At 31.7% G+C, this 26,888-nt stretch overlaps 2 protein-coding genes across 3 annotated transcripts in view; one reads left to right on the plus strand and one right to left on the minus strand.

The window, feature by feature from the left end:
- The window catches only part of LOC126750624 (uncharacterized), a 353,062-nt gene that overhangs the window by 138,030 nt on the left and 188,144 nt on the right, over positions 1–26,888 (minus strand). The gene's annotated exons all lie outside the window — the stretch shown is intronic.
- Positions 1–26,888, plus strand: part of LOC126750620 (homeobox protein ceh-37-like) — a 152,390-nt gene that overhangs the window by 47,734 nt on the left and 77,768 nt on the right. For both annotated transcript variants that reach the window (XM_050460273.1, XM_050460274.1), the window contains exons 3-4: positions 13,629–13,713; positions 13,868–14,097. In XM_050460273.1, coding sequence (XP_050316230.1) covers positions 13,629–13,713; positions 13,868–14,097 — 315 coding nt within the window. The remainder of the gene's footprint in view (positions 1–13,628; positions 13,714–13,867; positions 14,098–26,888) is intronic.

Raw genomic sequence — 26,888 nt, forward strand, 5'->3', positions numbered from 1 at the left:
ATATATTTAAATAGAATTTTATTTCAATTAAAAAAAAAACAATATACTTTCATTTTAGAAATACCCACATTTAATTAAAATCATTAATTTTACATGTTGAGAAAAAATAAAAATATTGCATCTCAGACATCCCTCATCACTTTAATCAAGAATTAACACATCAACTAAAATATTATTTAATTTAAATTTGGTTCTCAAGACATTGCTTATTTAAGATATTTAGCTATAGATACTTACCAAGAATTATAAATTGGCCCGATAGATATGGGACTAAATTTTAAATAAAAAAAAAACAAAGCTAAATTGTCTTTTAAATGTTTTATTTTAAGATGAATTAAAATAAATTTAACAAAGGATTTTAAAATGCTTAAAAAAGTTACAATATATTCTAAATGAAATACTGCAAACTGTAAGTATGGTATTAATAACACCTTTTATGTAAAAAATAGAATTGTTGCAGGTATAAAGCATATTTTAACTGAAAATCCTAATTTCTGGAGTTTCAGAAAAAAATTACCTGCTTTTTTTTGTTTCCATAAGTATAAAACATGATAAGAAATATGTAACAAACATACCTAAATAAAAAATTAAACATACATATTTTTTAACCATCTATACAATTGCAATAAAATAATATATATCCACAAATTATGGAAAACAAAATATAAGCTCTTATAAAGACAGAAACTGAACCTATCTCTTGAAATAAATCTGGCTTTTCATTGTAAATAAGTTAATTAATAATGACTAGATATAACACAAATACATATGTACGAGTTAATATGCATGTTTTTTTCCATTTTATTTTTTTAGTATAAGCAAATAAAAACAAAATATAACTTTTGATTAGTCACAATCAGGTAAAGATGTCACAAGTCAGTGGGGTTGTCTCCAGTAAGTATGCAACATGAAACATAAGAAAACAGATTAAGACAGTGTATTGTGTATACAATATTATATATTCTATCGGGTTAAAATTAAATCTCCTAAAAGTATTTCATCCTAATGATCCAAAATACATAAGTTTTCATTATTAGTAAGTATTGATTATCACATTAGTTATGATTACAATTATTAAGGTTCTAAATAATACCGTAAAGGATTTGATATTAGTCCATAATTTTACTTTAAGCTAATAATATGAATTTAATTATGGGTCAGTAAAAATAAAATAGGACTGTAAAAAGCATAGCATTTACTATCAAAATGTCTGGTAATTTAGGTATTTTAAAAAATAAGATATTACATACTAAAATCTTAGCTAAAAAGTTAAAAAACAAAATTATTCTGATTGTGTAGGTGTAGGATCATGAGTATTAAATGAGGATATTCAGGATTTTTGTTTTTTTAAAGGCATTTTAGATTGTCAAATATTTTTCTGTTTTTAGAACTGAATGACCAACACTTAAAGATTGTTGTTGTGGTTTTGAAGTTGGCTTTTGATTTTATACTTTAAATATTTATAAACCAACCAAAACTTTTTCTCTAAATTGACTAAATGACCATGGCTATCCATCCATAAATGTGTATAACTTAAGGTGGATTAAGTCGATTAGGGAAATCAGTTTTTGAGAAGTATATGTCAATCTGTTTTCATTAAATTGAACAAATAGGTATTGTGTTTATACTCCATGTGAATATCATTTCTACTTAAGAACCAGAAAAGTGTTTGGGGCAAACATTTTTAGTCGGACTTACATGACAGACAAGATTTTTGTAAGGATGGATTCAATGGCAATTAAAAAAATTTATGATTTCTGTGACTGTCTGGGCAATTCCTCATATATAAACTAGTGAATAAAGAATATTTGTATGAATATCTTAATCTAGATGAAGACAAGGAAAAGGAAATACTTCATATTTTCGCGGTGAAGGTTCAAGAATTAAAACTGAATTGTAAAAAAAAAGTTAAATTGAGAACAGTGACATAGATATGTCCAAAATAGGATTAAATCTATAATTATATCCTGGAAAATGATAATACATCCAAGATACACCTAAAGATTATTAGAAAACACTTAGGTATGTCATAATTGAAATTTACCTGTCTCCTGCTCTATGTAGTTGCACGATGATTCGATGTTGGCACGTTTGTAAAATAATGTATCAACCCAGAACTCAAAAAAACTACAAAAAGCTATAAAATTACTTAAAAACTTTAAATTGGAAGAAAATCATGAGGCTTGGCTTGTTTTCCACCCAAAGAAAACCTAAAAAAGACAATCGTCAAATACGACAGTTAAAATGTCACTATTGTCATATTTGATGTACGTCAAAAATTAGACAATCAGAATCAATCGGCCATCTTGGGTGGCAGACTATTCCGCCCCGCCACATTCAACCTTCATACCGGTGATGCAGGCCGGCCGGTGAGCCGTCGAGCCGCCCAACTCAATATGATCATAGAATAACCAGACAAATCAAGATCGACACGCGCGACACGCTAGAAAAGAAATTTGGCACCTCAGCAGCTCGCATCGAGCGAAATTCCTTGGCTGCCCAACTACCGTCCCAGCTGATCGAGTTGGGTGTCCAAATAGGTGCCATTTACAATGCATTGGAGTATTTTTCTATTTGTCTGGTTATTCTATGCTTTCAGGAATAGTTAGCAAGCTTTAATTTTTAGGGAAAGCGAGTGTGTTTTAAAAAAGAGACTAAAAGTATTAGATAAAGTGTTTTTTTTTTCTTTTGAGGTATCCAGAGCACTTCAGGTATCTATGCCTGGTTTATGTGCAGTTTGCTAAATCTGAGCTGTAACTACTCCTTTTGTAATATTTAGTGTTTGGTGAGGTGTTGTTCTGAGTGCTAGTTTCAAGATCATTTATAAGGATGTTAATGTTGAAGCTTTTTTGTATTGTACTTCATTAATACCTTCTATGAGTAACTAGTCTCTTAACTCTTTTGTGATTAAAAATGTTTCAAAAAGGGATTCTAATGATTTATGTATAGAAGGTAACGTTTTCTTAAAAGAACCATCTGTTCCTTTAATTATAAAAAAAATATCTAATATTTTGTTTTCTATCTACTCTGGCTCTCTTGGGCGCGAGTCCAAGAGACCCAGTTGTTAGGGCCTGAAAATCGAAAAAACTAATTTTTGTTCCCACGAGCAAAATATTCAGATTTTTATAAAGCCTTTGATAATATCAAGAAATTTTATGTCTATCCCTACAAAGTGACCAGTATTTAAAATATGTTCAGCCACACTTGACTTTTCAACTTTTCCATATTTCACACGAGCTACATGTTCTTTAAATCTGGCACTAGCCGATTTTCAGCGTGAAATGGTTCTTAGTTGGTATTTACCAATACGTTTCTGCGATTCTGGTTTTAACCAAAATTGTGGAAAACGTGACGTCACGGATCAGCTGTTTGGCGTTTGGTATTTGCCAATTATTTGCCAATGATTGAGGATTGCGATATGATGTGCGCCCTTTATAAATTAAGAAAAATAAATATCAATTAGTTTTAAATTATCAAGGGGAACAAGTAGTAGTTAAGGTTGAGGACCTGGAAACGACAAGCAATTTACTCGATGGTAGCTATTTTAGAAATTTTATATTATGGTATTTTATATTTTATTATTTTATATTTGTTACGCATACATATTTTATATTATTTTCAATTATTTCATAGTAAAGTATTAATACGCTACTTATAGCAAAAAAAAGTTAAATTAAAGGAAAGAAAATTCAAAATTAATTCTGGCAATAAGGTGTTATTGGCTTCAACCATGAAAATTTACAAAACCATTATACATAATTTATTTTAGATCCAATAAAAGCATTTTTATTCGAGAGAAAAGAGTGGCTAAGGCTCTAGAAAATCAAAAAAATCGACTTCATTTTTTAATCAAACAGAAAAGAAAAAACAAAAACATAAACTCTTTAATTCCTAATAACCAATACATTTCAGCGACTGTTTCTTACTTCCTTGTCAAATATGTCAACCAAAAGAGTAACCGCGGTTCTTACCAATTCAACGCTGAAAATCGGCTATTAATTGATCTTTTAGTTTGTCTTATGTACTTGTTATCATAATCCTTGCAATTAATCTCATAGATCCCAGACTTTTCATTAGTCTTTATTTTATCTTTTGGGTTTATTAAAAGATTTCGTAACTTGTCCTTGAAAACCCTATCAAAGCCTCTCGTCAAGATAGGATCATATGGTATTGCAACAAAAGTTTGCTTATTTTCATCTTTTTGAAATGTGGTAGAGTTTTAAAGATTAACTTACCTACACTATCGCTCATATGTAGAGCAACTTTTTAAAAACAATAAATAAACATATTTACTGCCAAAATATTTAGGAATTCAGACATAAATAAGATTTAGCATTTAACAAATACCATGATCGGAATGTTTTTGTTTAACTTGTGAGACTACATGCTTTGATGATAATTTTGTTGGCTTTTAAGCAGAAATGCTGAAAATGATGTTGAAATTCTGTTTAGTCCCGTTTGTACGCTTTAGATAATCTGTGGTGAATGTAATAATATAAAGACTTAAAATGCCAAGGCGTGTACATTTGTCACTGCAAATAAAGAAAAAAGATTATGGAAAAAATAAGAATGGGAGAAAAGCAGTATAAAATAGCCAAATACTTTAGAGAAATTTAAATAAATCCATAATATCCAGAACTGTTTCTTATTTTAATAGAAGGGGTACTTTGGGAGGAGTTCCAAAAAGTGTCAGAAAAAGAAAAACTAATGGTGTGGTGGATAGACATATAAAGAGATTGGTTGTGCAAGATCCCTTTAATAGTGCTTTTTGAGTTAACCCATTAGTGCGTAGAGTCCTTTAAAAGGTTACAAGCACATGCGCACTTCTAATGTTATCATAACTTTTTAATTTATTTTTTGCTTGTTTATATTTATTTGTGTCAAAAAATCCCTGAATTAGCAAAACTTGTAACAAAAAGAAGTGTTTTAAAAGGCCAGCTTACCTTTTACAATTGCGGGTAAGAATGGGTAAACTTGCGCCGCTCTTTGACGAATTTAATGAGTTGCAATGCCAAATTGAGTTACTGGACACCTCCGACACTGGCGAAAACGAAAGAGAAAATTTTGAAAAAATATATTTCGGTTTAATAGGGGAAGTTAAAAACTGTTTAAATTTTCATGATGGTTTGAATATTCCAGAGGCATCCGTAGATAATCGTAGTAACGCTAGTAGGAGTAATAGGTCTCAGAGGACAAAACAAAATGAAGAATTAAATTATAATAATTTTAATAGTGATAACCAAAATAATTTTTTATCCTTGGTAAAACTTCCACCGATTAAAATGCCCACATTTGATGATAAATACGATTATTGGTTAGAATTTTAAATACGTATGCAGCATTGTTACACGATAATACATCTTTAACTGAAATTCAAAAATTTTATTATTTACGCAAAAGTCTAGAAAAAGAAGCCGAGAAAGCAATCAAATCAATAAATGTATCTGCGAAAAATTATAAGGTTGCTTGGCAATTTCTGATTGAACGCTATGAAAGAGAAACTATGAAGAAAAACATTTAATTATTCATAGCCATCTTCACGAATTGGTTGAATATCCTAAAATTCTTAAAGAATCCCACATAGAACTCCGTAATATATGTGATTCGTTTATTAAGCATTTAAAGGCATTTAAAGCATTGGGAGAAAATACTGATTCATGGGATCGGCTAATTATATATATAATAAGTAACAAATTCGACATAATTACAAGACGCGATTGAGAAATATATAAATATGTAGGTGATTTACCTAAATTTGACGATATTGTCAGTTTTTTAAGGCAGAAAAGTGAGCTTCTAGAAAAACTTCACTATTTTAAAACATCTAAAATTCATACAGATATTACCACAAAAAAAAACCGCGCGTAGTTATGTTTTAGCTTCTACAGAAAACATCCAAGCCAATACAAATTACAAATGTTACTTTTGTGAAGGTGTACATACAATTTTTCGTTATGATAATTTTCTAAAATTACCTATTAAGGAACGTATTTCAGAGGTTAAACGTGTGAAATTGTGTTTCATATTTTTGCGGAACTCATATTCAACCTGGAAGTGTAAAATGAGAAAGTGTTTTAAATGAAAAGGGAACCATAATACACTTTTACATTTTCCAATGAGAAAGGAAAACTTTCCGGCAAGTACGGCAGAAAATGCAATTAATAATGATAACAATAATTTGCAATTGAGAGACGCCACTGTCCAAAGTACATCAGCAGCTACTGCAGTGAGTTTAAATATATCCACGAGCGTCGCTGCTGCAAGGAACCGCGATGATGTTGCAATGGCGACGGGAGTGAGGGAATGCGACGTTGCCCGAATGTGTGATTCTTCACAGATTTTACTTTCGACGGTTGTTAATTTAAAATGTTCTCATGAAAAAATTATTGAAATGCGTGCGTTATTAGATAGTGGTTCACAAACAAATTTTATTTCTACAAAAATGTGTGATTTGTTGAAAATAGGGCCAGAAAAAATTGAACATATTATAAAAGGAGTAGGCCAAACTATTACCAATATTAATAAAAGAATAATTGTTCAGTTAAGGTCAAAGAATGATGAATTTGTTACACGTTTAAAATGTTTATTTTTAACTAACTGACTTAATTTCTAAAGTACCTAGCATGAATTTTAATAAAGAAATATTAAAAATACCAAGTTCATTTTATATAGCTGATCCTCATTTTAATGTTTGTAAAGATATTGATCTTCTGATAGATTCGGATATCTTTTGGAGAATTTTAAAGCCAGGTTACCATGTGTTAAGACCTGACATCCCCATATTAAAAAATACTGTTTTTGGATGGGTTGTAGCAGGAAAACTAGCATTAGGTGATAAATACTAGCAGAAAACTAAAGTTGCTTATCCATACTAGGAACTGAGAAACCCTATGAAGTTATTTTAACTAAATTTTGGGATATTGAAGAAATTAAAGGGTCAAAGCAAAAACTAACAGATAAAGAAAGGTACTGCGAAAAATTTTTTGAGAAGACGGTTAAGAGAGATGCAACTGGAATATACAGTAAAGATACCTTTTAAAAAGGAAATTGAAGAACTTGGTTGTTCGAGAGATAAGGCTTTAAGAAGATTTTACTTATTAGAAGCTAAATTTACAAAAAATTATGGTTCAAGAAAAGAATATTCTCAGTTTATGTCGGAGTACGAAGATTTGAATCATATGTCTCAGGTGGATTTTGAAGGCAAAAAAAAATATTTTCTTCCGCATCATGCGGTGTTAAAAACAAGCAGTCTTACGACGAAATGTAGAGTGGTATTTGATTCGTCCTGTAAAACAAATAATAATTTGTCGTTAAATGATGTGCAATACGTGGGTCCTTCTCTTCAATATGACTTTTTCTCCATTTTAAGTAGATGCATAAATATGTTATGACAGGGCACGTTTCTAAGATGTTTAGACAAATATTAATTTCACCTGAACAGCGAAAGTATCAGAAAATATTTTGGCGAGCAAATAAGAATGAAGAATTAAAGGTTTTTTCATTAAATACTGTTATATATGGTAATGCGTGGTCATCATATTTAGCTGTTAAATGTTTGTTTCATTTAGCTGCACAAAACGAAAAGGCATTTCCTCAAGTCTGCAACATAATAAGGAGAGATTTCTTTATGGACCTTTTAACAGGAGCCAGCAATAAAGATTAACTTTTAAAGATACAAAGAGACATTACAAAATTTTTTAAGTCTGCTGGTTTCCAACATAGAAAGTGGTTATGTAATGATAAAAATTTTCTAAAGAAATTTTATCTTATTGATAATTTACATATTAATATATTGAATATTGGTCAAGAAGAACAAAACAAAACGTTAGGTGTTTATTGGGATTCCAATGAGGATGTAATTAATTCTAAGGTTAATAACAGGCAAGTTTTTCCTCTAAAAATAATATCAAAAAGATCCATTTTGTCAATAGCATGCCAAGTTTTTGATCCTTTGGGCTTAGTAGGTCCCATCATAATTAAGGCCAAACTTATAATTCAAGAGTTGTGGAAGGTCAAGATTGGTTGGAACGATGAACTCCCAGATGAAATACTAAAGATATGGTCAGACTTTCAAGAAGATATGGGTCAGATTAACAACATAAGAATCCCAAGGCAGACTATTTTTTCGGAGTATGTAATCTTGGAAGTCCACGGACTTAGTGATGCTTCTGAAAGAGCTTATGGAGCTTGTTTATACATTCGTTGTATTATGCCCTGCAAATTGATTAGTACTAATCTGTTCTGCGCAAAATCGAGAGTTGCACCCATAAAAGAGATTACTTTGCCGCGTTTAGAACTATGTGGTTCTCTTTTATTGTCAAATTTGTACAATAAAACAAAATACTCACTTAAATTACAATTTAATAAGGTATACTTTTGGACAAATGGATTCTCAAATTATTTTAGCTTGGATTAAGGATATACCAGTGAGACGGAAAACCTTTGTGACATATCGAGCGAGATCCAATCACTTACCACAGGTATTTCTTGGGGTCATGTTAACTCGCTGGAGAATCCAGCCGATTTATTATCTAGAGGAGTATCATCTCGGGTATTATTACAGAATGATTTGTGGTGAAGTGGTCCACAATGGCTTAAAAAAGATAGTAGTCTTTGGGACTCTCCAAATACTAGCAATATTGACGCGATACCAGAAGAACGAAAAACTATATCGGGTTTAGTGATAGAAAGGGAGAATTCTATTATTCATTATTTGTTAAAAAGATGTTCTTTTAGAACAATCTATAGAATTTTAGCGTATACATTAAGATTTATTTCTAATCTGAAATTAAAGCAAAATCGGTGTTTAGGTTCTTTAGCTGTGGAAGAAATACTACAGCTCAAAATCAACTGATAATGTATGTACATACAAAGGGAAGTTTTTTTCAAAGAATATCAATGTTTATTATCAAATAAACCATTACCAAAGACTAGCAAAATTTTATCTCTTTCCCCTTTTATGAAAAACAATTTAATTCGCGTAGGTGGGAGATTAAGAAATGCCGATCAGCCATACGAGAGAAAATATTAAATTATTTTACCAAATGATCATAATTTAACAAAGCTCATATTGATTCATGAACATGAACGCCTTTTGCATTGTGAAGTACAAGTATTGCTTTGTTCTATAAGGGGATCGTATTGGCCTTTGTCGGGTAGGAAAATTGGCCAGGCTGTTATTAGAAAATGTTATAAATGTTTTAAAGCCAATCCAAAGCCACTAAATAATCTTATGGGAGATTTACCTAGTGTACGTGTAAACGACTCGGATGTATTTTTAAACGTCGGTACTGACTTTGGTAGTCCTTTTATGCTTAAGGATAGAAAATCTCGTGGTGCCAAATTTACCAAAGCGTATATATGTCTGTTTATTTGTATGTCAATAAAGGCAGTTCACATTGAAGTAGTTTTGGAGTCGAAACCACTTCAATGTGAAGACTGAGATTCGTTAGTCGAAGAGGTATCGACAAATAAATGTATATTCCGATAATGGTACTAATTATACCGGTGCGAATAATGAACTTATAGGCTTATATAATTTTTTAAACCAAAATTATAATGATATATCAAATAAATTGGGTGATGAAAGAATTCATTGGTATTTTATTCTGGCAAAGTTGCCAAGTTTCAGAGGTATCTGGAAAGCAGGTATAAAATGTTTATTAGAAGAGTAATAATTGGTAACAACTCATTAACATTCGAAGAATTTGTAACTGTTTTGACACAAATAGAGGGTGTTCTTAATTCGCCTCCACTCTGTCCAATGACGTCAGATCCAGAAGACTTATCAGCCCTTACACCATCTCATTTTCTCATTGGTAGACAATTAACAGCATTGCCAGAGCTAAGTTTGTCTGAAAATAGACTCAAGAAGTGATAATTCTTGAGTCGAGTACACGTCTCGATGGCAGAATATCTGTCTGTCTGTGAGTTACAGACACGAGTAAAGTGGCGAGAAAAATATCCAGATTTATTAAAGGTTGGGTCACTAGTTTTACTCAACGAAGACAATATGTCCTGTCTAAAGTACTCAGTGCGTCGTATTGTAGAACTCTGTCCTGGTTTAGATGGTGAGACAAGAGTGGTAAAAGTGATAGTGCGTAATAAAATTCTTTCAAGAGCTGTAAATCGAATCTGCGTTTTGTCTTTAGATAATATGAACTAAAGTTAAATTTTTAGACTTACGTTACATTTAGAATTATGAAACTGTTAATGAATAATAAACTGGTACCTACCATCATTATATGCTAATTTTAGGGATGCAACATAAGCTGTTTCATTCTTGAGAAGAAAATTAAGCTTAAATAACTTACACATCACAGACGAAATTATGTACATTGTATATAATTACTTGCTCATTTGTACGATTATCATTAGATAGTCCTGCCTTAGCAAGAATGCCCCTCTTAATCTCAAGAAGAAAAGAGTATTTGTCACTATGGTCTCTCTTAATTTTCAAACTGGAGAAATCAGAGCTAGCCGATATTGGATTAAAGACGAATTGATACTATCCAGTTTCACAGTCTGAAGCAAGTTCTGAAGAGATGTTTGGTGAATCTAATTCACCAAACACCTGTAAGATTTAGAACCGTGATTTTTGACGATTTTTGTTTTTAAAATTAACTTACACTTTCTTTACTAACTGAGTAAGTTCTCTGTCAATCACTGTTGAATAATTGTCACTATTGTCATATTTGATGATGATTGAATACATCAAGGAATGTTAAAATATTAACATTCTTCTTCTATATTCATCTATAATTGTAATAAAATAAATAATAGATAATTATATAATATTATATAATAATAATAATAATAGGTAAGTGAATCAGAGTGAAAATACCAGAAAAAATTGTATGGCCACGTTAAAACATCTTATAAAAAGCCCAATGTGGAAATGAAAGTAAAGATGAATAAGCTTAATAATTGGTTTTGGGAAAAGCAGCATTTAAATCAGTAATAATCATGCTTACACGTGAGGTACGTATGCTGCCTACAGACTTGAAAGTTGATTATGAATACATACCTAAAAGCAGGATTTTCTAGCTATTTTACATGCCCAAAATATATTTGTGAGTAAATATTTATCAAATTTCTATTAGTTAATACATTATATAATAAGGTAAGTTTTAGCATTTCTCTTACCTCTCAGAAGAAATAAAGAAGGGATAACATTACATGCGAAGCCTCTGTGGCTTTTTGGGAGTAGATGAATTTTGGGGCAAAATGATTGGCACAGGCAAAGTCTTTAGTTTGAATTATTTCACGAATTGGTGTGGTTTTTAGGTAAAGATTTTTAATATTAAATATCGTTTGCTGTCTATATTTGCCATCTCTTGGAAAAAGGAAGCGGCCTTTACGCCAGCCATCAACATAGACATTTTGTAAAACGGTCTTAATGCCAATTCAATGTTAATAATAAAAAGTTAGTAACCAAAGTAAAAAAGTAAAGTTTTAGATAATACAACATACAACACACGAAAAAGTACACCACTGGAGTACTCGAGATTATTAGATTTAGTAGAATTCCTATATTGTGAAGAGCACTAATTTCGTAGTCACAGGCACTGGACACCAAATATTAATGGGGATAACAAGTTTATAGTGTTTATTACTTTAGTCTTTAATTAAAGGTCTACAGCGAAAATATTGAAATCAAATGACGTATGACGTGTGGACTGAATATGGCGATGAAAAAGGCAGCCAGGGCTGGGATTTTAAAATCACGACTCGATCTCGATATGATCACGACTTATTCGATAGCGACTCAGTTGTGACGAGAAGAGTGATTCTAAATTTACATCGTCAGCTAAACTCGTTTTATTCGATTTGACTTTGTTTTTTGGTATATATTTATTTTCCCTAATATTTGACACATGGAAACGTCAAATGTCTTTTCTATTCATAAACACTAAGAATTTTAGAAACAGGTAGTTGGACTGACATTGTCTTTGTTTTCGTATAACACGACCGTTATTAAGTGTAACCAGTTTACACTTTTACTCTAAAAGGGAATTTTCTGTGCGCCATTAAGGTTAGGACACTCATATCCGCACCGAGCCGCAGCGCATTTTCCTAACCACACATCTTCGAAAGCACACCGTAACATTACCGTTTCGAATCGCTTGTTACCGCGCAAAGTGGTCAGTTTCGTTTTAGTTTCTAAAGAACATTCCAGTGAATTAGTCACAAATTCACTGGAATGTTCTTAAACTTTACTACTAGGGATTTGAAACTAGTAGTTATTGCTTTAGATGAAGAAGATATAGAAAAAATTGAACGAAAACGGATGAGGAGTACATAGGTCCATAGTATTTAGAAAAAGAGAAAAGTAAAAGGCGAACATTGTTGTCTCATTCTCATTGTCTCATCTAATGGATAATGAAACAAATCAACAAATGCAGCATTTGATGTGCGAGAACTTCTAAAAAATTTCCTAAATTTTGCAGTGGACAGAGTTGACTGACAGAAAAGAGCTGCCTTAGCGATTTATTTAATAATTAATTTTTTCGTACCTTAATAATAGTAATATCGATAGGTATTGAAAAGTATCGAGATAAATCTTAACCACCTTTTACCCCCAACTCCTCAGAAATTTTCTTCCACACCCTATCCTGAAACTCTGTATTTCTATACTTTTCATTTTTTATATCATATAATGTAGGATACTAAAGACTATAACTAACTTCAATTAGTCTTTCTATATTCATTTTTTGGTTATAGTATGGCTACCGAGTCCGCACCGTGCCTGTTAAAATTAAAACAAAACTATTCTAGCTCGATGCGGACGAGGTACGGACTCGGCGCTCGGGCATGTAGTGCGGTGATGTTAAGACTACTTCATATGATGAAATTACTTTATTTACATCCAAGACACGTCTCACGGATGCACCGAGCATGTTCTCCGATGCGTGCTCGGTGCGGGCATGAATGTCCCGGCCTTTAGTAGGTGGTTTTCTTCGTGCGGTATTACATATAGTATTTAACCGTTGATTGAATAGCAGGTATTATTGTAGTATTAGGTATTATTATTAAATATAGGTAGGTACTATTATTTAATCAACGATTTAACTTTGTGGTTCACCGGTATACGCTACCGCACGGTGGTCTCCATATCTCCCAAGTTATATGCCACAGACTTTACCATTGTAGGAACTCACGAGTTCCGTTGGAAACTCCTAATTGGACAAAAAATATACAATTATGCATTAATTTTTAAAATATAAATACTAAAACATTTTTGGAAAGCATTATTTCTCTTGTCTCTGAAACTCTTGATATGTCTAAATAAAGTCGTGAGAGTTTTTAAAACGTATTGTTTTACAAAAATGCTCTTTTCCCGAAAGACGGTAAAATTCGCTGTAAGATTACGTATCTTTTGTTAAATTATCTGCTACAATGCAGCAGATATTCAATCAAATCGGCATTTCAACATAAATTTGCAACAACATATACATATATATATTTTCAAATATGGTTTTAATTATTGTTTTTAGAATAATAAAATGTGATGGTCAAAAGTTAAAAATAATGTACTATTTTACACAATTAAGTTAACTATTACTATTAAAATTTATTTATAATATAAAATTATTTATTACTAAAATATTTCATTTATTGTATTTCAGATTACCCAAAACATATAAGTAATACTTTATTGGCTGATAAAGAAATAAATAGCTGTAGTTTAAAAAGAAAACAGAGAAGATATAGGTGAGCTTAGATAAATGCTATACTTTTGTAAATGTAGTTGTTACTGCTTTATTGTAATTGTTACTGTATTTCATTTGAAATGAATTATTTATCAAATTATGAGGTTTTGATTCAAATGCTAGTTTAAGGTTACTACTTTTATCTTTCCTTTTAGAACGACTTTCTCCAATTATCAACTGGAAGAGCTAGAGCGCGCATTTCACAAAACTCATTACCCCGATGTTTTTTTTCGTGAAGAGCTAGCTTTAAAAATAGATCTTACTGAGGCTCGAGTACAAGTATGGTTTCAGAATAGGAGAGCGAAATGGCGAAAGCAGGAAAAGTGTTTGTCTAAGTCTCTTGAATATATGCAAAACAATAGGGGAAGTGCAATGCACATTTCGGGTAGGTAATATAAATGTTAGGCATTGACGTCATTTTACTATTTTTTACTGTCTCATCATATATTGGTACTCATTGGTCAATTAAAGCATATTTATTTTTAATTATCTGTACATAAATTTACGCTTATTCCCATTATATGAAGATTTAAACAACTATTAGAGCAAAAGTAGACTTACCTATTTGTATTATTCGGTAACGAAGTCTCAAAAATAAGGCATAATATGAATCCCATTGAGATTAAATAATTAATTTTTTTATTTAATTTTTATTTCCAGAAAATTGCATGTTTTTTACATGCATATCAATAGGTCTAAGCCACCAAAAATTGTAAAATATGGTAACGATATTCAGGAACACACTCCTTGCTGGAACAAACTTTTTCCAGGTGTTTTCTTTTACTCGTATATATACACTTTTTATTGATAACGTTAAAACCTTAATCTGACTCGGGTTTAATTATTTTCATGGTCAACAAAAATTTAATTAAAATCGTAATTAAAAATTGGTTAAGAAACTTATTAAAAACTGACGAAATGCGATGAATTTTAAAGACCAGTGGAACAATTAAGAAATTTGAAAGGGCTTCAATGTTCTGAGAGAAATTATTTTAAAAATTTTAAACTCTTTATTTTTACTCTCGACAAGTGTTTCTTTCGCTGACGATGTTAGCATCTTCGGGAGAAGATTAAAACTAAACTAAAACTATAACTTACATACTAATCTCCTTATATACTGTACTATGATGTAAGTTATAGAGCGGAAAAAGCAATGAAGCATGACCAAACAAATCTTAAACACTAACTAAACTTTATAATTGACTATAAGGGATTGGATCTTTATCCCTGTTAAGAATGTTTTTTTTTGATTTTTAAATATTGCTAAACTTTCGTATGCATCTAATTTTCTATTGTTATTAACTGGTTTAAGAAATTTTAAGTTGTCTATCCCTACAAAGTGACCAGTATTTAAAAAAAATTTAGCCACACTTGACCTTTCAACTCTTATATATATTTTCACATGAACTACAAGTCCTTTAAATCTGACATTCATTGAACTTCTAGTTTGTTCTATGTACTTTTTATCACAAGCAATTTTTATTGCAATTAATCTCGTAGATCCCAGACTTTTCATTGGTCTTTATTTCATCTTTAAGAGTTCGTAACTTGGCCTAACTTTGATAGACCATTCTTCCAAGTCTTTTCAAGTCTTTGAAACCCTATGAAAGCCTCTCGTCAAGATATGATCGTATGGTATTGCAACAAGTTTGCTTATTTTCATATTTTTGAAATGTAGAGTTTTTAAGATTAACTTTAAAGTTTAAACTTTTAAGTTCTTAATAATTAATTTTATCGTCTAAACCATTGACCCTAGCAATTGTTTTAATTGTTGCTTTTTCATTATTAAATCTGCTATTACTTAGAGAAAATGAGACCAAACGATGTACCAAGAAATGCATGCTAGCCATTTTATGTTGCAAACAATGGTTAGAGTCACTAGTTATGTATCTAAAAGTATTTGTTTCTTTTCTATAAATATCAAATTCTTACGTATTATTATTTTTGATGGCAAGAGTATCTATTCTAATCTGGTTGAATGATGAATTTGTTTGAGTTTGATCAGGTCTCGATGTTTCTTGTCTCGTTTTTTTGTTCCTTTCTTTGTTTACTCTTTAGTTCTTGCTTGCTCGTTAGTAGTTATTTCTAGTAGTTATTTCTTAGCCCATTCATCTTATTCCTATGGTTGGAACCTTTGGCGTGACACTCAAATTACGAGACAGTTTTACCACTAAGCAAAACTCTTTTTACTCTCTACTTATTTTTATTTTTACTGTCGACACGTGTTTCGCTAACGATGTTAGCATCTTCGGGAGAAGATTAAAACTAAACTAAAACTACTTACAAATGGGCTTATATTTTAATGACGTAATTAATAGAGCGGAAAATGCAATTAAGCATGGCCGAACAAATCTTAAACATTAACTAATTTCTGTAATTAACTATAAAGTATAAGGGATTGGGCCTTTATCATTGTTCATCTTGTTTACGTTCTCGTTTCTCTGATTCTTTTCTCAGGTTACGGTCTGTTTCCTCTTCTTCTATTCTCTGTTCGTCAAACTTCTTTAACACTAGCTCAATTAGTTTCTCCATCTTGGTCCGACTTCTCGTTAAAGGTAGACGCTAAATTGGGGTTCCAGACATTTTTTAGTTCTAACACTAGTATTATAACACACTTTCTCCAGGAATACTTTTTTATGTTAAGAAAACAACTTTTTATTGACAACGTCAAAACTTTACCATGGTTATTCAATTTGAACAAAAAAAATTATAATATTAATTCTATATCCAATATTTCTCACCCGTTCAGCCAAAATCCTAGTATATTATCATTTCTAAATCTGTTTTTGGTTTTGACGTTATACAATGTTTTAAATTAGGAGACCAAAAATCAGCTATTTTTAAGATAGAGATCCTTCTCCGGACATAAAGTTTAATTTATTATACAATGTGGTTTAAAAATTTACATAATATACAAGATGTCTCAGAGTTTTGCACTTTTATTTTATTTATAACTTATAAGGCTGTTCATATTAAATTGCCTACTTTTTCGCAATGGGTCAAGCAATCCTTGGAAATTTATTGCCGGAATTGATAGATGCAATAATGAATCGATTTGATGCACAATAACGTGCGATTTGTGTCCATAGTTTTTGAAAGAACTCGTCCATTATCTCAAAGAGACCTATGTAAGTCGAGACAAAATAAAATACTAAGTCTCGGTCTCAAAATATTTTTATGTCCCGAAGGTTACATGTTTCGCTTAAAATAAAGCATCATCAGACCTTATTAACTAGTAGTATCTTTCACGAGATGACCTGCTTTGTACTCAAAGTAAAACTCTCTGAGACACCTTGTATTAATATAAAACACTTACATATATACTTACCAATATTTCATATTCTAAAAGACTCTTTTCAGAAGATTGAGAACTATCTTTAGCAGACAAAAGTAACGCATTTTTAAGAAATCCTTCTGTACTGCCAGCATAAAAGTATAATGATTCGTTTGTCTCCTGAGCACAGAGTCTTCAAAACACAATACGTGGTTTTGTGAATACGTCCCAATATATAATTCATAATACCTAATCATCATAATAATCCAACCCAAGCCTATGGTATTTGATTACTTCATGCGTAAAACCACGTTTCATCTAATTATATTATTATGTCTATTTAATTCACGATATAACTTAATCCTACGCCACTGTTTTAAAATAATCTAAATATTAGAGGCAATTTTTTTACGGCGGTATGGGCATTGATCTGCTATTGAGGACCGATGCCACAGAAAACAGACCAATTTTCCTCTTTGTGTTCTGTGACCGATGCCGACGCACACCTGCATCGGTCACAGTACGCTGCCGGTGTACCGCGATCTCAAGATAATTCCGGGACAAAAAAATAGGTTTAAAACTGGCCCCGGTCTATCCGTCTTTCGTCGGCACGCTTTCATCGTCATTCAAGTGAGAATAAAAGGACTATACTAATGTTTAGTGATTCTTCGACAATTCTTAACATTTATTCGTCTCGCCCTGGTTAAACCGCACGCTGAAACTTCCAGTCTCCCTTAGCCGGTTAATCAAGTTTAAAAAATATTTTCTTTTGGGATGAAATCGGTTTGGGAATATCTGGGCATAGCGTCTAGCGGCTAAACTAGCATTGGAGTCACATTTTCCTAGTTGAGAAGTGACAGGTATTTACTGTTATAATATTTAAAACTTATCAAACATCAAAACCATATCCGCCATTTTGGAAAAGGGTACATTTCTTGGTCTATGAGCCATTATGATTTTATAAGTTGTAAGAAAACACACCAAATACAAATATATAATTAAAAAATATAGATTTATTTTAGTAAAAGTAATTGAGAAGCTTGTTGTAAAAAGTTACTGGTGCCTGAGATCAGCCAACTTGTTTAGAAAGAAGTATCTAGATTTTAAAATTAAGATATCTAAACGGATTCTCAGGCCGACATTTACTAAGAATACTTTTTTATAAGAAAAGATTAGATAATTAGAATTTTTTACCAGAACTTTATAATACAGGGGTACAAAAAAGTTTTGGTATTTTTGGTGGCGTTCTCTGCAAGGTATAATTTTATATATTTCAATTTCGCGTTCCAAAAAAGCCCCTCACACCAAATTTTAATTTAATGTCCTATGAAACACTCGACTTACTTCAAAAAAACGATTTAATATTTCTCATTTTGACGCCCTGTATATGGAATACCGAGCTTCCAATTAAAAAAGGGCATAACGAAAGTCGCATTATTTTGGTCCACCATATATGTGGCCGGATTGGCCTCCTTTTTCCGTATATATTAATTTGCTGAAATTATTGTAGATTCGTTGTATCTGACGGTGTTTGGTCGAAACGCTAATACAATGTGAATTATGACCAGAGGGAAACAGTACTTTTTAGGAAAGTAATAGTTTTAATGTATTAGAAAATATGTATACAGTGGTATTTTCTTAAAATCGTCATATTTTTTTTAATTTAGGAAGAAAACAATGCAATTCCAAAAATGTAACAGTTTCGCCAATGTTGAGGAAGTTATATGGCTGTTAATGCAGATACAATGCGTACAGCGATAAACAAAGTAGTCATACTCAAAAGAAATGAAGCTGACGGTTCCTTATAAGAAAAATGCATGAGACTGATGATAGGCATAAGAAATGTGATATCTCATATATTTGGAGAATATGAGATGTGCACATCATTGGGACACTTCACATATAGGAAAAGGAACATTGAAAAAAAATGTATTTCTAAAATGAAGGAATATGGTTTATTTCAGGGTATTGATATTTGTCTTGAGCAACTCGTTACAAATATATCTAGAGGAATGGCTATTAAATGGCTATTAAAAAAAAAACAGAGACCAAACCAGTTGTTCTAAATTGATCTAGGAGAGATCCATAAGAATTATTGCATCAATTTAAAAAAAAATATGCATGCTAAGAAAAAATACCTTGTGCTTTCAAGTCTCTCGCTTCAAAAGAAGATTTTGTAATAAAGCTATTTAAAAGATGTGGAATTTTTATTGACAAAAGTAATAGTTTTCTTGGGGCAAATCCAGATGGTATAATAAATGAAAATTATATTATGGCACAAAATGTCCATTTGAATAAAAAAACGTGACTGTAGAGGAAGAAGTAAGTAGATAAGATACAACCATTTTAATAATATGTTTCGAAGAATTCAAAAAATCAAAAATGTAAAGAGTGTTTTTTATTTAAAAAAAGCAAGTGGTTTCCGCTTCCAGTCACACCAGAATTGATATTCAATTGCTTGGTATGTCACAATATGGCCACCCTTTAATCATAAATTACCTTTAGACCACCAAGTTTTAAAATTATCAAATTTTTTTTTGATCGAGGTATCGCTTGACTAGTAATTGAAACCCAATCGAAACTATTGAAACTGAGTTGAGTATTGAAACTGAATTGACACCCAATTTCAAATTTCTATTTTGAGTAAAAGGTCAAAAATGTGTGAAGCTTATTTTATAATATTAGATGCTTAACTTGGTTTTAGTAGTTCTATTAAAGTATTTTATATTATTAACGTTAGCATTTTTTTATTTTTAATTATTATTAATTAACTGATTGATTGATTAACTTCAGCTTTTCCAGCTTTTAGAGTGTACTTAGCAGGTCATCTAGCTATAAGGTCTGATGATGCTTTATTAGCGAAACATGTCACCTGATTAATTAAAAAGACATTTTGAGACTGAGACTTGGAGTTTTAATTTTTTTTCTCTAGTTACGTAGGTCTCTTTGAGATAATGGACGAGTTCTTTCAATTTTAGAATTTCAGTTATTATAGTTTAAACAGTTATGCCGCGATGGCTGCAACCGCGACATAACTGTTTTCCCTCGTATTCCGTCCGTTCTTCGAGTTTACTAATTTTGCATATTTAACTAATTTTGAGCCACATCGATAAAAGTCATGCATAAACACGTCGATAACACATTTCAATAAATTCAATATACATTAAATAATCGTGAAAATATATGTAAAAAGTCTTTTTATCAGAAGTGTATGTTTTTAAAAGTTGCAATATGTTGTGGATTAGATTTTGGAATTTTAACATGCCATATATGATGTTTTTCGATATACATGCACACATAATGATACACACGATATTCTTATATTAAAATCTTAAAATTAATTGAACGATTAGTTGAACAGCAACTAGCTTTGACACTGACGTAATGGTACTTGTAATTATTTCATATGCCTATTTATACTATTAATATGATTATTCGGCGTTATTCTTGTGGTTTGTAGATATCACTCCTTTACCCTTAGAGTTTTCAACGTCCTCGTTGATTAATTTTTGTAAAAGTTTTACAGGAATTATTTTATCTAACCTATTTTTTGATAGAAATAAATGCCTGAAACTAAAATACAAAATGTTAAAAAATTATTATATAATATTTTTGTTGCTTAATTTCTATATCTTCAACGCATATATCTTTTATTAAATCTTCTTGAATTTTCTTAGGGTTAGTAAGATATCGAAGTTGTATATTTATGGATAAGTTGGTATAAGGAATAGTTTTAATTTGTGGCAAAGCTATGAAGATATTGTTAATTGACAGAGAAAATTTATTATGGTTTATTATGACGTCACATTGACTTTCAGTAAGATGACATTCAGTTAAAGTGACCTTTTCGAATTGATAACAGTTTTCGTAAATTTTTTCTGGACTTTTTGTACAAAATAATAAAGCATTTTTGTACGTGACGGTATGTATTTGAAAGTTATTTCGGACAAGAGCATAATGATTTTCTTCATTGAAGGCACTGGAACATACTATTGGCAATGGAATTATAACAAACCCATCTCAAGTTTATTTCGTCACAATGGTTAAACCATAAATTGCCACAATAAAATTTACTAGGTATAATTTAGGATTTTAGATTCATTATTGGGTATTGGATACACAAACTTAAGGCTACATTTATGTTCATTAAAGATAGGTACCTTAACTACTAGAATTGCCATTTCTTTTAAAATTAAAAATCTTGATTTGCAAATTAAACTTAATTCAGATATATGATTAAGGGACCACAGGGATTTTTTAGGATAGTGCATTCTTAAGTAGGCCCAAATTTGTATAATGTCTTTTAAGGTAAGTATTTCCAAATCTAGTGTTTCTAAATGTGCAAAGAGATCATACGAAGTAATTTCTGTAGGTAGTCATTTAAGTTAGAAAGCTGTTTAAACTGATTTTGTAATAATAGAATAAATTTATATCGTTTTCTTATAAAATTCAGTACGAATGTGATTGGAATTTTTATTAACAATCTTTACATTTTCTTCGAATTGTGTCATAATATTTCCTGCAAATGAACTGAGTTCGTTAACCTTGAGCATGGTTTTTATTTCATCATTTTTAAGAATTTGAAAATTATGGATAATGTTGTTAAGGGCGTTGTCATCTAGATTTCCGGTGATAAATTTGATACCTGTTGCGATGTAATTTGCTAAGCCACGCTTTTTGCGGAAAAAATTGTTGACATTATCAGGCTCGTAAGGATCTAATTTTGCATAGGTGTCATATGTCTTATTAAGTAGTTTTACTAAGTCATTTACTTGCGTTTGAAACAAATATTTATTACGATGATCTAAGAGGTTACTTGAGAATAAAACATTCGAGAAAATATGGGCTAATGATGTTTTTATTTTTATAAAATTAAATGGGATATAGGTGGAGTGGTAATGACTTAGTACTAGGGATGGAGAGATTTCTTCTAAGTAATATCCATTGTTAGGTAGTTTTTGAACTTGAAGTGCTAGGCATGGGCTCTTCAGGGTCAGGAGGATCAGGAGGCTGCAAAGAAATCGGATTTTTCTCATTCTTTTTATTTTTCTACTCTTCTATATGAGTTGTGGTAGGTTTTTTTTGACATGTCTGTGATTTTATTTTTGTTAATGTCTGTTACTTTTATGGGAATGTAGGTCGGATTCATATTATTCCTTGCATTCTCTGAAACGTTAGGATGAGTTTCTGTGTTTTTGTTTTGTTTTTGTATATTATGTAATTGCTTTTGGAAGGTTTGATGATATGTTTGTAGATATGTTCATGGAATGGAAGAACTTCGCTTTTTCGTTTTTCATTATATTGTTCGAATATTGTGAGGTCATTATTCAAGGTTCATTAAAGTAGGGGCCCTATAATATAGAAAATGGTGAAAAACCTGTGGTGGAATGAATGCTTTGATTGTAAATTAATGTTGCAGATATCATCAGATTTTGAGGATTCTCGTCAGGATTTTCGACTTTTAAATTTCTTAACTTTTCTAATATTGTTGAGTGCAAGTGTTCTACGGGACTATTTGAGAAAGAGTTTTCGGAAGTTGTTTAATGGATATCCTATCTTTTAAGATTTCATCCATCATCCTCTGAAAGGTTGCGGGGGCATTTTTAAGCCCAAAAAAAATCTATCTATAGAAAAAGTAGTTTTTTCTATAGATGCTGGTTCCATTTCGATCTGCTAAATGCCCCGGGCCAAATCTAGGGTTGTGAAATATGTACATTTTCCTAGATTATCTAAGATTTCTTCTATTTTAGAAAGGGGGATTTTTCTTTAGCAGTAACGTTATTCGGCCGATGATAATCAATGACTAGCCTAAATTTTTGTTTTCCAGAAGCGTCTTTTTTCTGTGGCACAATCCAAACAAGGGCGGAATAGGGATAGCCTAATAATTTTATTGTCTATTAATTTTTTAATTTGAGATTTAATTACGTAGATAGGCCTCACTATTGGTGCGTAATATGTGTTTGGTTTGACTCGTGAAAGAAGCACAGTCTTCGTGGTACATGATATCTCTAAATTCTTGACAAAGGAGAATCATTTTTGATTTTTCTAGTGAAGATATTTTACTGGAATGATTAGATAATAATTATACAGCTGTTCTCAATTGGTTTTTCTGGTCGTTTATTTTGCTTTCAATAAACGACTAGAAAAAAAAAGGGGATTTCTGTATTTTGCACTCCATACCGCTTGGTTGCGGCTTGCAGGCGGCGGAATTTTTCGTTTTAATTTTTTGAACCGGGAGTCAGCAGACCTCACTTTGCTGTGTTACTGCACGTTGCATTAATAATTTTTGAGCCGTATTTTCGTGTTTTTTTCACTATGGCTGTTTATACCCCTTCCGAAAGAGTTGAACTAGTTAAATGGTTTTATGGAGGCAATTCGGCAGTACAATGTAGAGATTTGTTTTCAGTGATATTTGAGAATAGACCGATTCCTTGTGCAAAAACGGTTTTAAATTTGGTTACAAATTTTGAGACTTGTCTTCAAGATTGTAAAAAATGCCACACAAAACGTAAAGCCACCACCTGTTGAAGTTGTCCAGGATATAGAACGGCGGGAAGAAAAGGTTTGCAGTACCCTAGAACTTGATTCGACACGGTCCACTAGAAGTGTTGGAGAGGAACTGGGAATGAGCAATAAAACTGTTTATATGGGTACAAATGTTTGAAGTATTCAAAAACTCAGGAAATATTTCCTGAAGACCAGTGTCGAATACTGGAATTTTGTGAAACCATGATGGAAAAGGCAAATGAAAACGAATATTTTTTAAGAAATATTTTGTTTTCTGATGAATCTTGTTTTTCCATTACATGGAAAACACAATCCTTCCATTGTTCGTTATTGGTCTCAGGAAAATGAGTACAGAAGTTTTCAGTTTCGTACCCAGTATCCTCAAAAATTGAATGTTTGGGCAGGTATTTTGGGCGACAATGCTATAGGGCCATTTTTTATTGATGGCACTTTAAACGCCCAAAAGTATCTTGAGTTGCTGCAAAACCAAGTTCTTCCTGCCATTCAAATCCTACCTGATGTAGACCTGGGATCGGTTTATTTTCAGCAAGATGGCTGTCCTGCTCATAACGCGGCTAGGATAAAAGAATTTTTAACAAATACTTTTTCTAACCACCTTATTAGTGGGACTGGCGATATTAAATGGCCTCCTAGATCTCCAGATTTGTCTCCAAATGACTTTTATCTGTGGGGTTACCTTAAGCAGGCCATTTACAAGCATGAATTTAGTAGGTCAACAAATTTAGAGGAGTTGCGAAATGAAATTGTCGAAGGTGCAAATCCATTTCTACCTGAAACTCTTTTAGAGGTGCGAAATAGCTTTTACGATAGATTAAGTTTTTGTTTAGCGAAAGAAGGCGGTTTAGTTGAGCCTTTTATTTAAAAAATTATATGTTGTTAAGTTTGTTTATTAGAGTTTTATTTCTGATTCTTTATTATATTTTTATCAGAGTTGATATTTTATTTTTTATTAGAATAACCCTTTAATTTTCATTATGCAAAACACAGCATATTAAACATTTTAAGATTACAATTCTATGCGGGTTTTACACATTGTCATGTCTGTAAAATCCGCATTAGAATAAATATTTTAAAAATGCCTGAATTTTCGCGTAATATTTTGGGACATTTTGTCGCCAAACGACGCAACTCCCACGAAAGTCAGATGTTTACTAATCCCGTCCGGCGTCCTCGGGCCGGCCGGGGCGGTGCTCTGTCGCAGGCACTCGTACACGGGCGACGTTATAAAATTTCGCCTCTATGCGGTTTCCTATAAGTAACGAACGAAAACACGATCTGTATATAATTATATATTACTATATATAATTTAAATCTATGTCTTTTCAAGATTCTGTCTAGCGCTTGTTCTAAATTACTTAGATTCTTAAGTCTAACAATTAGCTGCATATGATATTTTAAACTGACTAAGAATGTTTTAATTGCCAAATCATCATAAGTGACTTTTATTTTTCTTTCATTATTGTCAATAATAAATGTACTTAATTTTGCAAATAAAAAACCCCCGTCTTGGATTCTCATTGCAAACTATAATGGATGTTCATTTTTAAATGATCTTTAGAAATAAGGTCTTGGATCAGTCAGACGCACTTTAATCCGCGAAAGTTAAATTTAAAGGATCTTTAATTAAAGCCCAAGTATTAACTTTTAATTTAGGGCATCAGCTCGGCTGCGATTCCCTTTAATTTACTGAGAATAGTGTCTATTAAAGTTAGGTTAATTGGATCTTCAAAATTTTGAGCATTCTAAAAGTTTTTAATAAAATTTTCGCATTCTGTTATGAACCTTTGAAGTAACCTAGGATTTCCATCAAAGTGCGGGATATTATCCGCTTGGTATTTCAAAAGTTGCATATCAGGCATATTTCTGGATTCTGTATTTTCAGAATTCTCTTCTGGTAAAGGAGTTAGATTATTGATATCAGCGACGTTAAAAATTTGATCGATGTTAGAATGGTTAAAATCAGAAGATACACTTAGTTATTCTAGTCTAGCAAGAAGATTGTCAATAATTTCAGACATAAAAAATCATTAGGTAAGAAGCAAAAATATTAAAAATAATGTATACACTTAACTTAGATTTATAATAATCTAAATCATATACCTGTATTCCGTAAAAAAAAATTAGATTTTAAAAGTTTTGCGATATGCAAACATGGAATAATGGTACAAGATAACGGGCAAAATAAAAGGCAAATATAAAGACAAATTTAAGAAAAGCGAGCACTTACAGCAATAATCCAACGATGAGAAGCTGCATACTCTTAGTCTCACTTATTCTATGTTGCCTATAGAAGCCGATATATGTGCTCCCAAGTCTATGGGGGTCGAGGTTGGACCTTCGCTAACCGTTCGATTCTCAATAGATTAAGTCGAAGTGTGACTGCTTCCTGTGGTGCCCTTCGTAGATTCGGTAGAAGATGGAGGTCGATGCCGATAAACCGATCAATTCCGCTATGGCTATCGTTTGACAAATTTTTGTAAGGCTCCTCCAGTTATGATTGTGAATGACAAAAAAACCTTTCTAACAATTTTATTTTCAAAAGTTACAGCGTGACTTATAACTAACTTAACAGAGTCTAAAATCTATCTATATAATTTTAATGCATCTGCTCCTATAAGTAAACTAATATTTTTAAAATAAGCAAAGAATTAAGTTATGCCAATTAAAGGAAAAAATATATTAGTAAGCGGTTTCATGGTTCATAACTTATCCTTGTTTTTTATTGTTGTAAATAAAAAAAAATTGGCGTGTTTTGGCCTAAAGTTTATGTAGTTGTAGCGACTTGCTATACCTACACACGATTATACAGTATTCAAAATGTCGTAATCCTAAGATGATGTTGCTCGTGAAAGTGATAGTAAGGTGCAGGTTCTGGAATTCATAGCAAATGAAATCAACAAATATCCGGAGATCCTTAGTAAGTAGTTAAAGAGCGCTGGACATCTAATGAAAAAAGTTAATAATATGAAGGCCCGAATAAAAAAGAACACGGATGTGAAGAAAACGGGTAATATACCTATTCAAATTGTCCTATAGGAAAAAACATTATATGAGGCCATGGAGGGGGATGCAAATCTAATAGTGGCAAAAGCAGCAGGTAAAGATCATTGTCGGTCGTGCTATCGTCAAATATAATTAAAATTTTTTTTCATCGCAGAAGCCAAATCATACGGTACGGTATATCTTCGGGTACATCGTCTAGAGATACAGTCACTACGCCTTGTCCTAGTGTGGACCTACGAGAAAAAAAATAGATATGGCCGCTACACCTATGCCACTGCCTCAACAGGCGACAGCCAGGCAACTACCAGGCAAAACAGAGGAAACTCAAAAGTTGTCCTGAGTTGCCATGGTTAGTTTTACTGGAGCAGCTA

This window comes from Anthonomus grandis, chromosome 2 (assembly GCF_022605725.1).
Source record: "Anthonomus grandis grandis chromosome 2, icAntGran1.3, whole genome shotgun sequence".
Lineage (NCBI taxonomy): Eukaryota > Metazoa > Arthropoda > Insecta > Coleoptera > Curculionidae > Anthonomus > Anthonomus grandis.